Source organism: Aspergillus sydowii (genome assembly GCF_001890705.1).
Source record: "Aspergillus sydowii CBS 593.65 unplaced genomic scaffold ASPSYscaffold_5, whole genome shotgun sequence".
Lineage (NCBI taxonomy): Eukaryota > Fungi > Ascomycota > Eurotiomycetes > Eurotiales > Aspergillaceae > Aspergillus > Aspergillus sydowii.
This window is the reverse complement of record NW_024467863.1, coordinates 917,809-929,778: the sequence shown is the minus strand read 5'-3', so window position 1 is coordinate 929,778 and position 11,970 is coordinate 917,809. Positions and strand designations below refer to the sequence as shown.

The 11,970-nt window shown below is 51.2% G+C and overlaps 4 protein-coding genes across 4 annotated transcripts; 3 read left to right on the top strand and 1 right to left on the bottom strand.

The window, feature by feature from the left end:
• Positions 1-968: 968 nt before the first annotated feature.
• On the top strand, positions 969-3,082 carry ASPSYDRAFT_57978 (uncharacterized protein; the record flags this gene model as incomplete). Its single annotated transcript, XM_040849460.1, has 7 exons — positions 969-1,052; positions 1,157-1,444; positions 1,517-1,738; positions 1,810-1,958; positions 2,015-2,188; positions 2,238-2,609; positions 2,674-3,082. The coding sequence occupies 7 exons, from the start codon at positions 969-971 to the stop codon at positions 3,080-3,082; spliced, it is 1,698 nt and encodes a 565-aa protein (XP_040702558.1).
• Positions 2,920-3,555, top strand: ASPSYDRAFT_45145 (uncharacterized protein). Its single transcript, XM_040846982.1, has 3 exons — positions 2,920-3,190; positions 3,262-3,335; positions 3,431-3,555. Exons 1-3 carry the CDS (start codon positions 3,114-3,116, stop codon positions 3,529-3,531), a joined length of 252 nt encoding a protein of 83 aa, XP_040702557.1. The 5' UTR covers positions 2,920-3,113; the 3' UTR covers positions 3,532-3,555.
• Positions 3,494-5,832, top strand: ASPSYDRAFT_202324 (universal stress protein). The gene is made up of 3 exons (XM_040843815.1): positions 3,494-4,170; positions 4,237-4,627; positions 4,684-5,832. Exons 1-3 carry the CDS (start codon positions 3,890-3,892, stop codon positions 5,380-5,382), a joined length of 1,371 nt encoding a protein of 456 aa, XP_040702556.1. The 5' UTR covers positions 3,494-3,889; the 3' UTR covers positions 5,383-5,832.
• A 1,044-nt stretch (positions 5,833-6,876) lies between these two features.
• Positions 6,877-11,800, bottom strand: ASPSYDRAFT_57976 (putative eukaryotic translation initiation factor subunit eIF-4F; the record flags this gene model as incomplete). The annotated part of the gene is made up of 5 exons (XM_040849459.1): positions 6,877-7,030; positions 7,087-7,472; positions 7,529-7,612; positions 7,663-10,953; positions 11,147-11,800. 5 exons carry the CDS (start codon positions 11,798-11,800, stop codon positions 6,877-6,879), a joined length of 4,569 nt encoding a protein of 1,522 aa, XP_040702555.1.
• Between the last annotated feature and the right edge of the window lie 170 nt (positions 11,801-11,970).

The window sequence follows — 11,970 nt, the reverse complement described above, 5'->3', positions numbered from 1 at the left end:
AGAGTTTAAAAGGTACCAACACAAGCTCCCACGGGGATGGCATTGACAAGGAACGGGGAACAAGCGGTCGAGTTAACATCACCGGAATTTAGATCTCGGTTCACGGTTGATCCAGGTGAAAAAGAGATGGTTCCACGTCTCTGCGATATACCTTCCTAGTTGTTGTCCTTTGGGCCCGGCTTACTTCCCCGTGTATCTCAAGCAACTCAGGAGTCTTTTCCATTCTCGCTGTGAAGATTACGGCCCATGTAAGGAACCTTTGTCCTGGCAGTCCTGCAAGAAATACAAGCATTGGTCGCCTTTCTCCTTGAAGATTAGACGGGAGCTGGACGAGTCATCGCTGCTTATGCTCCAGCCGGTGAGGGAACTTATCGTGTCAGAAAGTCGATTCTGGTGCCATTGGTGTTAACCGTGACTCAGGACGGGCACTGGGGAAAGAGAGATGTTGGAGGTGGGCAGAGAGGATACCGAGGAGGCGCGCGAGGAAACAAATGTACCTCGCCCTACTAACCAGGTCTTGCTGCGGCCCATCAATGGCTGTCGGGTCGTTGCTCCTCATACCCCTTCCGTTCCACTTATCCTTGAATGTTGAATGTTGACAGGACTGTTCTAAGGCTGGGTGGAGCAGACCATCAACACTCGAACAATAGAATCGAACGGATACCTTATCCGCGCTGAGCCCACCTCCCCAGGTTCCACCAGCAGGCCTTTCGCTCCTGGCGCCTTACTGTACTTGGGCTGCTGGCCTGCGACCGACACAGGACTAGCTCAGCTTAGGTAACTTTTCTCGTCTTAAAATGCTTCCCACAGGTTGGTGAGTTCATTTGCCCTCCAGGTGTTGCTTCCCGATATCTCCCACGGACCATGGATCTTGCTAGCTACGACCCACACGACATAATAGGGTAGCTATCTATATCATCCTGCAAAACTATGCCGACGTAGCCTGCCCCCCGGGCATCACAGTATCCATGTCATCACACCCCTCTGAGAGGCCCCTCCTGCCTGTGCCGTCTGTTGTCCCACCCCCGGTTGGGAGTACCGTCCGGCCTCGTGTTAAGAAGGCTTCGCTGGCTTGCACCGAGTGCCGGAAACGCAAATCAAAGGCAAATGCTCTTCTCTTCCTTGATTATAACTCCCTTCATTGACCGTCTACTAGTGTATTGGACTCCCCCCACCGTGCGAACGTTGCCGCCGCCACAATACTCCCTGTATCATCGATGAGGATAGTGACCGACGCCGGAAGGGTGCCCTAGAGCGTAGGTTGGACGCATTGGAACAAGATCGTACCCTGCTTTTGAGATTGGTGGAGAGTATTCGCGACGAGAACCAGGAAGATGCCGCAAGACTATTGAACCTCATCCGAAGTGATGCTTCATTAGACGAAATCCGGCAGTTTTTGACTCAGGACTCGCCACTGCGCGAGGGAGAACATGTTCAGCAGCCGGTAAGAGGACCGTCTCGTTTCTGTGTGCGGAAATATTTCATACTAGTTGCCTCTTGCTCAAATACCCTGTAGAAATTCAGCAACCCCCTCTACAATGTACCGGCATTTCCATGGACATCTGTCACAGATGACAGCAACTATGTTTCTCATCTGGTATCTCTCTATTTCACTTGGAATTCCTCCGTGCAAAAGTGGATTGATCGCGACATTTTCATCAGAGACATGCAGAGTGCGAACACAAACTCCCAGTTCTGCTCCCCATTTCTTGTAAACGCTCTCCTAGCAGTTGCTTGTGTAAGAGACACCCCGATCCTATAGGGAGGGTAAATAGGCGCTATGAATGTTTGTTAACTAAAATATTATAGTGTTATTGTGACCATTCCGAAAGCAGCTTTACTTTTGATGCTACTCTTCCTGGAAGATCGGAGTTTTATAATGAGGCCAGACGGCTACTAGTCCAGGAAGAGGGGGGGCTTTCTCTCACAAGCTTCCAGGGCCGTTGTGAGCTTTACCTGTGGTACGCATATGTATCCTCTGTCTCTATAAATCAACGCTAATCCAGAGATATAGTACATGGATTATGGGCAAGCATATGCTCGGTTGGCAGTACCTAGTGGAGATTGCGGACTGTTCCCGAGAGCTCACGGCTCGACGAAATGCCACCATGAGGGAAGACGATCAGGAATCCCAGGAGCTTACTCGCGCTCTTGATATTGCAATTACTGGTGCAATCAGCGTGCCCTCGTAAGTAAAACTAAGAAAGGCTTTTTGAAGGTAACTAACTCGCAGACAGTGTCGGATTTTTCAGCATGCACAAACCATCTATAATGCCAAAGCCAACTACATCTAGGTTACTGCCCCAGGACCATAATCCGGAAGACATGTGGTGCCCATATGCCACGCCAGAATATGAAACTATGATAGTGCCAATATCAGTCCCAGCACACTCGAACTGTGTTAGCACCGAACTTTTGAAATTACAATTGATCCTCTGGGAGATATCGAACAACCCATTTCAAAGTATAGAACAGATTTGCTCCACAAATGAGGAGATGGCGGATACTTTTCACCAGCGCTTGACGCAGTGGGCTCTAGAGCTCCCTGTATGTCTAGCACAAGTCGGTCTACTGGAAAGTGCGCCAATTCCAGCAATACTCGATATGCAGTGAGTAAAAATATCTCATGGGTACCTTCTTATTCTTGCCCTGCTGACCATGCTTCCCTACTAGCCTAAGATATCATAGTGCCGTTATAACAATATTTGCAGGCATAGATACCTTGAGTCAGAATGCCGTAGGTGCTTCTAGGCACGACGCCAAAGCAACTCGAATATTCTCTGCTCGCACAATTTGCTCTCTATTAGAGATATTTGTTTCACGTTGGTCTGTGATGTACATGCCGTTCATCTACATACGCTATGCGGATGTTGCATTATCTATATTGATATCCGACTTAGACAACGCGGAAAGTAAAGCACACTTCATCAACTCTTATACTGCACTTCATACGCTGTCCTATCGATTTCCCATAGCAAAAGAAGTGTCACAGCTCATTCTACAGCGAGCTAGACAGTTACAAACAGATCTTCCCGAAGAGATTACCTGTCTACACCCGCTCGTTGAGTCGGAGTTTAACTAAGCTTCCTATTCCTCGTTTGCAAAATACCCCAATGACCGATCGCCTGCATTCGTTGTTGCTGGTGCTGGTGCTGCTTATGGTTGGACTGCGGAGCCTGCTGGGTTTGCGCTTGAATATATGAGAATTAGTTTTATGTGTCCTGTCCTGGGAGATTAATTAAATTTGAATGAATTGCTCACCGATTCTGTTCTTTCAATCTTTACAAGGTCTGACAGCACCAGCTCTTTAGACTCTTCTAAAGTAGTTCGAAGGACTTGAATGTCATAGTTAGTTAGCATAACTTAGTATAACTTGTTACCGTAACTAAGAGCGCTGAATAATTATGTAACTACATCTTGATAAGCTTACCTAAGCACGTCAGTGAACGCAGAAACTACCGCCTTCCCGATGCATATTGCCCCTCGTCGAGGCCCATCGTCTCCTCATCACTGAGACCGTCGTGCCGATAAGAGGTTCTGCATCCGGCGTTCGAGGCGAAGAATGAAAGCCCTCGTCACTTACACGCCTCTTGCCTAAGGATTTATGATTCTTTCTTCTACGCAAGCCGCGATCAGTCCACAGAACAAGCGATCGCATCTCTTCAACTCTCGCCCAACTCGTGCGTTATCGCAAACCATGATCTGCGGCTCCTGCATCGTACGACCGGCAGAAGAACTCCAGAAGCTTCATGACGGTTGAGCCGCGCATCACTTTTGAACCGTGTGATTGACTGACTTATCTGATTTTATTAACTTGGCATCGTCGATCGCATTCAACCCACGCGCGTCTCTATCTACCGCTCCTTATCATCCGAAGCAACGACACTTCATGGCGTCAGTGTCTCCATATCCATCGCCCGACTCGGAAGACGGGTCTGTAGCACAAGTCCCCAGACGAACAAACAGCATCTCAGAGTCGTTTCACCCGGGAAGCACCGGCATGGCCGATAGCCCTCATAATAGGAGATCGATACAGTTCAACATTGGGGGTCCCCAATCGCAGCCTCCTTCCCGCCCTGGTAGCGCGACTGGGCGGAAGAACTCGCAACCTGAGGTCCACGACAAGGAACTAAAAGTCCCTGGGCGAACTTATTCTCCCCCACCACCTCAGTAAGCTTGTGAAAGCCAAGGCTTTACGTTTCCATGCTACATGCTAACAACGCATGTGTATTATAGGACGTACGAACGAGGTGTTTCATTTGACACTTTCGATAACCCCGATGCAGCAGACTTCTCTCTTACCCTTAATTACAAACACAAGGGCTATCAACTTACCCGCCGCAGCCGCACTTTTCTCTGTGGCACTGATCAGAACGATTACTCCGACTTTGCTCTCGAATGGCTTATTGACGAGCTAGTTGACGACGGTGATGAAATCGTCTGTCTTCGAGTCGTCGAAAAAGATTCGAGCATCACGAGCGATGCTGCGGTCGAGGCCGGAAAATATCGCCAGGAGGCTGAAAGGCTTTTTGAGCAGGTAATTCAGAAGAACAGTCAAAATGAAAAGGCGATTAGTCTAGTCTTGGAATTGGCTGTTGGGAAGGTGCAGGATATCATCCAACGCATGGTAAACTTTTCGTCCATCTTTGCTTGTGATACGCAGCGTATGCTTACTTATTGCAGATCAAAATCTATGAACCCGCAGTCTTGGTTGTGGGAACGAGGGGCAAAAACCTGAGCGGAGTTCAAGGATTGTTGCCTGGTTCAGTCTCGAAATATTGCTTGCAACGATCCCCGATCCCTGTGATCGTGGTTCGACCTTCGCCCAAGCGGGAGAAAAAGAAGAAGAAACGCCTGGCGGATCCCAACAGACGCAGCTACAACCATATTTTGGAATTGAGCGAACGGCAGGGAAGCCATATATTCTCTGGCCCCTCGAGCCGAAACAGTAGCGTATCAAAACTTCCAGATGAAGAGGCTGCTGTAGCAGCTGCTCTCGGCCTCCCACCACAAAGTTACTCGAACTCACGCACCTCACTTTCCGCCTCTGACAGAAGCAGTGTCAGTCATGATGGGCCAATGACACCCATGGCGGATTCCCTTGAAGCTATCAATAAATCGCTTGCAAGGGATCTCTCAATATCATCGGACGATACAAAAGGCGATGGGGAGACTTCCACGCCGCTCCCTGGGGAGAACAGTTCTGATGACAAGCTGCCGGATGAGATCCCTGCCCCTGCGAGCGATACCCCATCGCCGGAAGGAGAGACAGTCGGGTCGGACCAGCCGACACCGGACACCACAGATCCCGAAGTTAAAATCCCGGTTATCGTAACGGACGAGGTCCAAGATGAAACTAAGAACAAGCGCCGTTCGTTGTAATAGCGAATCAGCCCTACATGAGATACTGCATAAGCGGGCCTTTTCAGCCCAACTCAATTTACTCATCCGAGCATGAAATATCCACAACATTCATTTTCTCTAAAGACAGTCACGGCCGTTGTTGCACCAATTGAGGCGTCTATGAATTCATACATCTTGGCATAAGATAAACTACATCAGTGAAGCGGGCATTGACTCATTGTTCTCGTTCCATTACATAGGCAGATACGGCCACTTTTCTCCTCTACTTTAATAATGTTTTCTTTATCCTATCATCTCATCANTCACTACAGCATCACTGTTTAGAAAGCTTACTTGGCTGATTGTACGTCCATATCAAATCCCAGTTCCGTTTCCAATCCGTAACGTTGTCCTTCCGTCCTAAAATAAAAGAATAGTAGCTAGGTGTAAGCACTCAGCATTATTTACTAATAGCCACCGAACGCACCCAAGACAAGATATAAACCAATTCAAAGCTACTATTACTTGTTATTACGTACTACTCAAACAAGACCAACCAGAATATAAGGAGTAAATATTTCAATTGAACTATATTTCAACACATAGATCGTATGCTCAGACCTAGAAACTAGAAAGAGAGCAAAAAAAAAAAAGAAGGAAAAGAAGAAAAAGAAGAAAAAGAAACTTTTCTAAGCAGAAATTTTGTCTAAACGAAGCGCACAAAAACACAAACGAGGAAGAGAGACATGAAATCATCGCCAGCACGCACCAAGCTTTTTGCATTGGAAGCCAGGGTTGTAGATGGATGCAATGCAAACAAGCAAACCAAGGAGAAAAAAACTAAGGGGCGGAAACGAGGAAGAAGGGTAATAAGCCACGCAGACTAATAAAGTACTGAATCCGAATCCTCATTGCAGATTAACAGCCGTGTCCGATGTACCTGCCAGTCTTCTTTCAAAAACCCCTTCGACTGCGCAACTTGGAAGGTTCATTCGTTTGGACAAGATACGACAGGACACGACAGACACTGGATGGAAGAAAAAGAGCAAACGTCAGAACTCTCGGGTATTGAATTAAAGATGCGAAAAGACATCAGCATGAACATGAACATAAGCATGAACATTGACAAAGAGCATAATTTCGAGGGAAAACTTTGGTAATAAAACACCCCCTCCGCACAAAGTGACCTACCTCTCCCGCTGAATATTCAGAAGTCACTCTGGCCCTTCCATTACAGGCTTTATCTTGCTTTTCTTCAATCTCCGTAACAACAATTGTACAATCGAATGTAGGTAGAAACTTCTTTCTATAATACCATGCCGAACGAAGCAAATGAGCGACGAACTTTTCTTCCGCGTCGTCGGAGATCGTGGGCGACGAAGATTAGATAGGGAGGAATGATAAGTCCAAATGACACGACGATGAGGATGATGAGGGCTAGGTGTCAAAAAAGAGAAGATGATGAAGGGAGTAAATAGAATCTTTCCAGAAGAACGGAATCATTTTCATTATCATTGCCAAAGAACAAACAATCTATGATGCTTCTTCGCCACCGCCGCCGTCCTTTGACGGGGTCGCGGAGGGTCGACGCTCAACAGCGGGTTGTGATTTTGTCATCGCAGGAGAGGTAGGGTTTGATGGAGGAGATGTGGCCAAGTTGTCCGGGTCTTGTAATTGAGCCAGAGCACTGCGCGCAGTTAGCAAATACGCCTCCAGCCTTAAACATCCTGTACCGAAACATACCTGAAAGCATTCATGGAGGACGCAGCCTCCTTGTCTTCCTTCTTACCGGCAGGGGGTGTCCCAGTCCGGCTGCTGGCTGCACTGTCGTCGCTACCACGAACCAAGTTGCCTCCAGGGCCAAGGTTCTTGCGGCCGCTGTTACTACGAGAGCCGAGCATGCTAGAAGGTCCAAATGACATGGGCTGGTTTGTGTTGCGGGTGGTGCGGAGACGGCGGAGATCATCGCTTCCAACCTTGCTAGAAGCGTAATCCGGTGGTGGTGCTTGTCCGTATCCTGAAGAGAAGCTACGGGCATCACCACGTCCCATGGCGGCACGACCACCACCTCCGCGGTTCGCTTGCTGGCGCAGACGCTCCATCTCAGCTTCTTGCTGTGCACGGGCAGCCTGGGATATGTTAGTGAGACCGAACCGACGTAGAATATTGATTTGATTGTACGTACCTCCTCACGAATTTGCTGAATAGTCTTGGGGCCCTTGTCAGAATCCTTTGATTGCCAGCGGGCGTTACGCAAATCGATGATATCCTAGACACATTAGTATTTAATTCGGGCATTGAGAACGACGGGCAGCTTACCAACAACATAAACCTGAGACGGCTTGGCAAATTAGGGGTCTGAACCATCAAGTGGATACGCTGGAAGTAGGCATCCATAAACGCGTGACCCTTCTCCGATGCGTCTAGAGAAGCACCAATGGTGCGCAGGAGGCTGGTCAAACTTTCGACTTCAGCCTCGTCTGGAACACCTTCGTAATCCACAAGCTTCTTCACACACTCGTGCATGATGCGCTCTGTCAACATGCCCAGCTTGTACAATTCACCAATGAATTTCACAAGACCCAGACCGCGACGCTTGGCCGCAGCAGCAGCGTAGTACTCATCGGACATCATAGCAGCCTCCTCCGTAACACCTTCGGGCTTGGGAGGTAGGTTGACCTTCCAACCGCGCTCGAACTCCTCTTGACAACGGTTGAGAAGATACTTTCTGAACAGACTACCGCCAGCAACCACGTTGCCGTTCCTGTCACGAATATTCTCATCCTTGATATCGGCGCTCATGCTCTCAAGCATACTCTTGCAGAATTTGGCATAAATCGAAGCCCAGTGTGCTTCATCGGTAGCCTTCTCGAATGTGAGCTGGATAACTTGTCGTAGAGTGCGTCCGTCGGATTCGTCCTTGGACTGGGACACAATCTCCAAGATCTGGCCAGAGATACGCGGGAAGTTCTCTGGGGTCATCTTGTTTAGAGCGGCCTTGACCTTGCGCTGAACAACATCAGGAGGCATGTGGCCGCCAGGTGTAGGGCCTGAAGCAGCAGCGGCCTGGCCAATACTGCGAGGTTTCCATCCAGAAGCGGATACCTGCAAACCTTGAAGTTCTTTTCCAGCTGTAAGAGGCATATCCTCGTCCTTCTTGGCCTGTTGCTTGCCGCTGGGACCGCCGCGTTTGCTGCCCTGGCGCGTGCCAGCCCGGTTGCTCGATCCAACACGGGGAGATTGAGGCATAGCATGAGAGGAGTTGGTGCGACTGAGGGGTGTGGCGCCACTGCCCATGGGGAAGCTTCGGAATTGGCCAAAGGGTAAGGAAGGAGTGCGTGAATTGGACAAAGCAAACCGCTGTTCAGAGGTGGTTCCCGGGGGCAAGGCCTGGCGGGGAGTCGACTGACCGAAAGTACCCATCTGGAAATCAGACTGAGGTCCACCGCGAGATGGGTTGCGAGCCATTGGAGTACGGGCAGATTGAGGGCGGGAAGAGTCGGTATCACCAACAGTCTCACGCACACGCGCGTCCCAGTCGATTGAAGGCTTCTCTTTGAATACGGACTGGAATTGCAGCAAGAACTCCTTGTTGTAATGGAACTTGCGGTCGGCAGGCGCGCTTGAGTTCAACGCTGGGTTGGGAGAGGCAATTGAGGCAGGGTAAGAGATCTTGCTCAGGTCGTCCACGAAGCGAGCAGAGTTCAGAGATTTCATACCGGCTGTGGGCTGAGGAGGTTCGACTGCCTTGTTGGTTTCCAACTTGAGAGCAGCGGGCTTCTGTTTGGTGGCTGCGGCGCTTGCAGGTTTGGCGGGAGGGGGCATAGAGGAGTCCGATACAGGGGTGACAGTACCGCTATCGGCAGGAGTGCTAGACTCTGTGGCAGGCAATCCGCCCTTCTTCAGAGAAGCGAACGCATCCTTAGTGCTTGATTCCCCAGCAGCTTGGCGCTTCTTCTCCTTGGCTTCCTCGAGAGCTTCAGCTTCGCGCTCGGCTTGTTTCATGTTAGCCTCGTAGGCTTCTAGGTCTTCCTTCTCCTTGCGCTCCTGTTCCTCCTTCTGGGCCTGCTTCCTGGCATAGTATGCAGCTTCTGCGGCGGCTTCCTTGGCCTCAAGCTCAGCCATCTCCTTTTCGATAGCATCGTAGTCAATGTCATCCTCATCATCAGCCGGGGCAGGGGTCGCTTCAGAGGGCTTGGAGGCTTGCGCAGCAGGAGCGTCCTTCTTCTCATTGAGGCTCAAATCCTCTACAGCCTTCCGGGCAGCCTCTTCATCAGCAGCCTGCTTCTTAGCAGCAGCATCCTCTTGCTCCTTCTTCTGGCGGGCCTCCTCCTCTTCCTGCTTCTTCTTGGCCGCTTCTTCATCCTGTTCCTTGCGCTTAGTAGCCTCCTTCTCCTCTTCCTCCTTTCGCTTCGTCTCAGCCTGTTCCTGTTGTTGCATCTTTTGGAGGACTGCATCCTTCAGCTCCTGCTTCTTCTCAGCAGCAGTCTTGGCAGAAGCGGAGGTAGAGCGGGTGTGGTCTGTGCTACTTCCAGTTCGTGGCGGTGGAGTAGGTGTTGGCGTTGTAACCTTAACAGGAGATGGTGTGACGCGCGCAGGAGATGCGGGGGTCTTTTCGAAAGTTTTCACATTGCCGCTATCAGGATCGCGGATAGTGATCGCCTTGCGCGCTTGCTGAGGAATGACAAACGCGGGAGCCTTGCCCCCTCCGGCGGATGTGTTGGAAGAGCGACTAGGAGTATGTGCGTGGCCAGGTGACGAAGGAACTGCAGCAGGCTGGGGTTGGTTCTGGCCTAAGCTGGAGCCAGGTCGGTCGGAAACCTGAGAGGGAGTCCGCGCCAAGCCGGTGGCCTGGGGAATGCCTTGTGGAACGGGAAACTGGTTCTGCATGTAGGGCGATTGAGTGTACGGCACGGGACGTCCGGGTTGGGGCGAGGCCGGTGCCATGTACTGGTAGTTCGGGTAGTACGCACCGTAGTTAGGGTCGCCATATGGATAGGTCTGATTATGTTTCATCAGCGTTAGACATTGCTCAAAGTTTCCGCTTTCTGGGGCCAGGTTGGGGGGAGGAAATGAAACATGGGTCTGGGAGAAGGGTGCGTTTCGGGAATTCAACCCGCGGGGTCCTTGTCTTCTTTTGTTATAGAGACCACGGCGCGGGGGCTTCTGGGTATTAGGGTGGGGTGATCTCACTGCTTGGGGTCCCATATGTTGAGGATAAGCACCATAAGGCTGCGGAGGCATCTGAGCATGGGCCATGGGAACCGGACCCATCTGGGGAGTCAGAGGCTGTGCGTTCGCTAGCGCTGGGCTGCGGCTGGCTTGCGGGGAAGGAAATCCGTGCATAGGTCGGCCCTGGTTCGGGGGATGGAACTGGGGGCCCATATTGTGTCCGCCTCGAGGTTGGTTGGGCGTACGGAAGCTGTTAGAAGGCGAGTACGGAATTTGACCCTGATGACTGGATTGTGAGTGTCCACGACCGCGACCACCCTGGTGATAATAGCCGCCGCGGCCGGGTCCGTTACCCATATGGTCGCTGTGCGCTGACTGCGAAGATTCGCGGCGCAGATGAGTTGACTGAGGACCGGGGCCAAGGGGTGCCTGAGCAGCCTGCACATGCAAGAGAAACGCGTTAGTAAGTTTATCTGTGACGGGCATAGCTCACAAAGAAGAGAATTCGCCTGAACCCAACTCTCAAGCGATATGTGCAGGAAAAAAGGGAGATAAGACGTGGAAATCTTTCTTCATATGCGGCTGAGGCCCGCCCGGTAACAAAATCACACTAGTGAACGAAGTCACTCACATTATCACCCGCGTTTCCAAAGCTGCCAAAGTTTACCTGAGCCGGGTATGAAGATGGCGGCGGGCGACCACCACTCGAGGCGGGCTGAGGGATAGGCGATGGCGAGGTCTGCGGTGAGGTTGCACGAGGGTTCGTCGAGGCCGTCACGCCCAGACCTGACTGAGGCTGGTTGGCCAAAGCGGCGGGATTTCCCATGTTTGGGGAAGTCGGCTGCTGGTTGGCGAAGCCAAACTGGAGGCTATTGGGACGGCCGGTCTGCGCTCGGCTAGGGTTGTACTCTGCAGTGATGGTCACCGAGGGCTTCCTTTGGTGGTCGCCTTGAGGAGTTCCCGACGCAGGGGCGCCATTCACAATGGTCGGGTTTGGAGATTGCTGCATGGGTTTGCCGCTCACAGAAGTTGAGGTCGACTTCCCATGTTGCGATGAGCCACCCACGGTGACGGGAGCGGCGGCGGTAGAGTCCGTCGCGGACTTCTTGGTCGCGTTTGCGTAGGAACGAGGCACCGCGGAGGAGGTCGAGGTCGAAGTGGAAACCGGCGCCTGGGGCGAGGTTTTCCCACTGAGCGAAGGGGTGGAAGAGTGCGAGGCGGCCTGGGCTGACGACGTACTCTGTCCTTGAGTTTGAAGGCCGGTCTGTTGAGGGATCGAGCTCATTAGACAGGCGAGAGCGTCGGCGAGATTAGGAAGGAAGGTGGAAGAAAAAAAGTTTCGAATCCGGTGACGAGGGAGGGAAAAAGGTAACGATGCTCACAAAAGAGATATCGCTAGAGCTGGTGACAAAGTCGAGGCGATGTCAGAGGCGTGTTACTGCAAGAGGAGAAACA

Coding starts and splice junctions, on each gene's coding strand:
- ASPSYDRAFT_45145 (XM_040846982.1), top strand. CDS start 3,114: ATGACCGATCGCCTGCATTCGTTGTTGCTGGTGCTGGTGCTGCTTATG. Junction 3,191..3,261: donor CGGAGCCTGCTGGGTTTGCG/CTTGAATATATG, acceptor TGAATTGCTCAC/CGATTCTGTTCTTTCAATCT. Junction 3,336..3,430: donor TTCTAAAGTAGTTCGAAGGA/CTTGAATGTCAT, acceptor TGATAAGCTTAC/CTAAGCACGTCAGTGAACGC.
- ASPSYDRAFT_202324 (XM_040843815.1), top strand. CDS start 3,890: ATGGCGTCAGTGTCTCCATATCCATCGCCCGACTCGGAAGACGGGTCT. Junction 4,171..4,236: donor TATTCTCCCCCACCACCTCA/GTAAGCTTGTGA, acceptor TGTGTATTATAG/GACGTACGAACGAGGTGTTT. Junction 4,628..4,683: donor AGGATATCATCCAACGCATG/GTAAACTTTTCG, acceptor TACTTATTGCAG/ATCAAAATCTATGAACCCGC.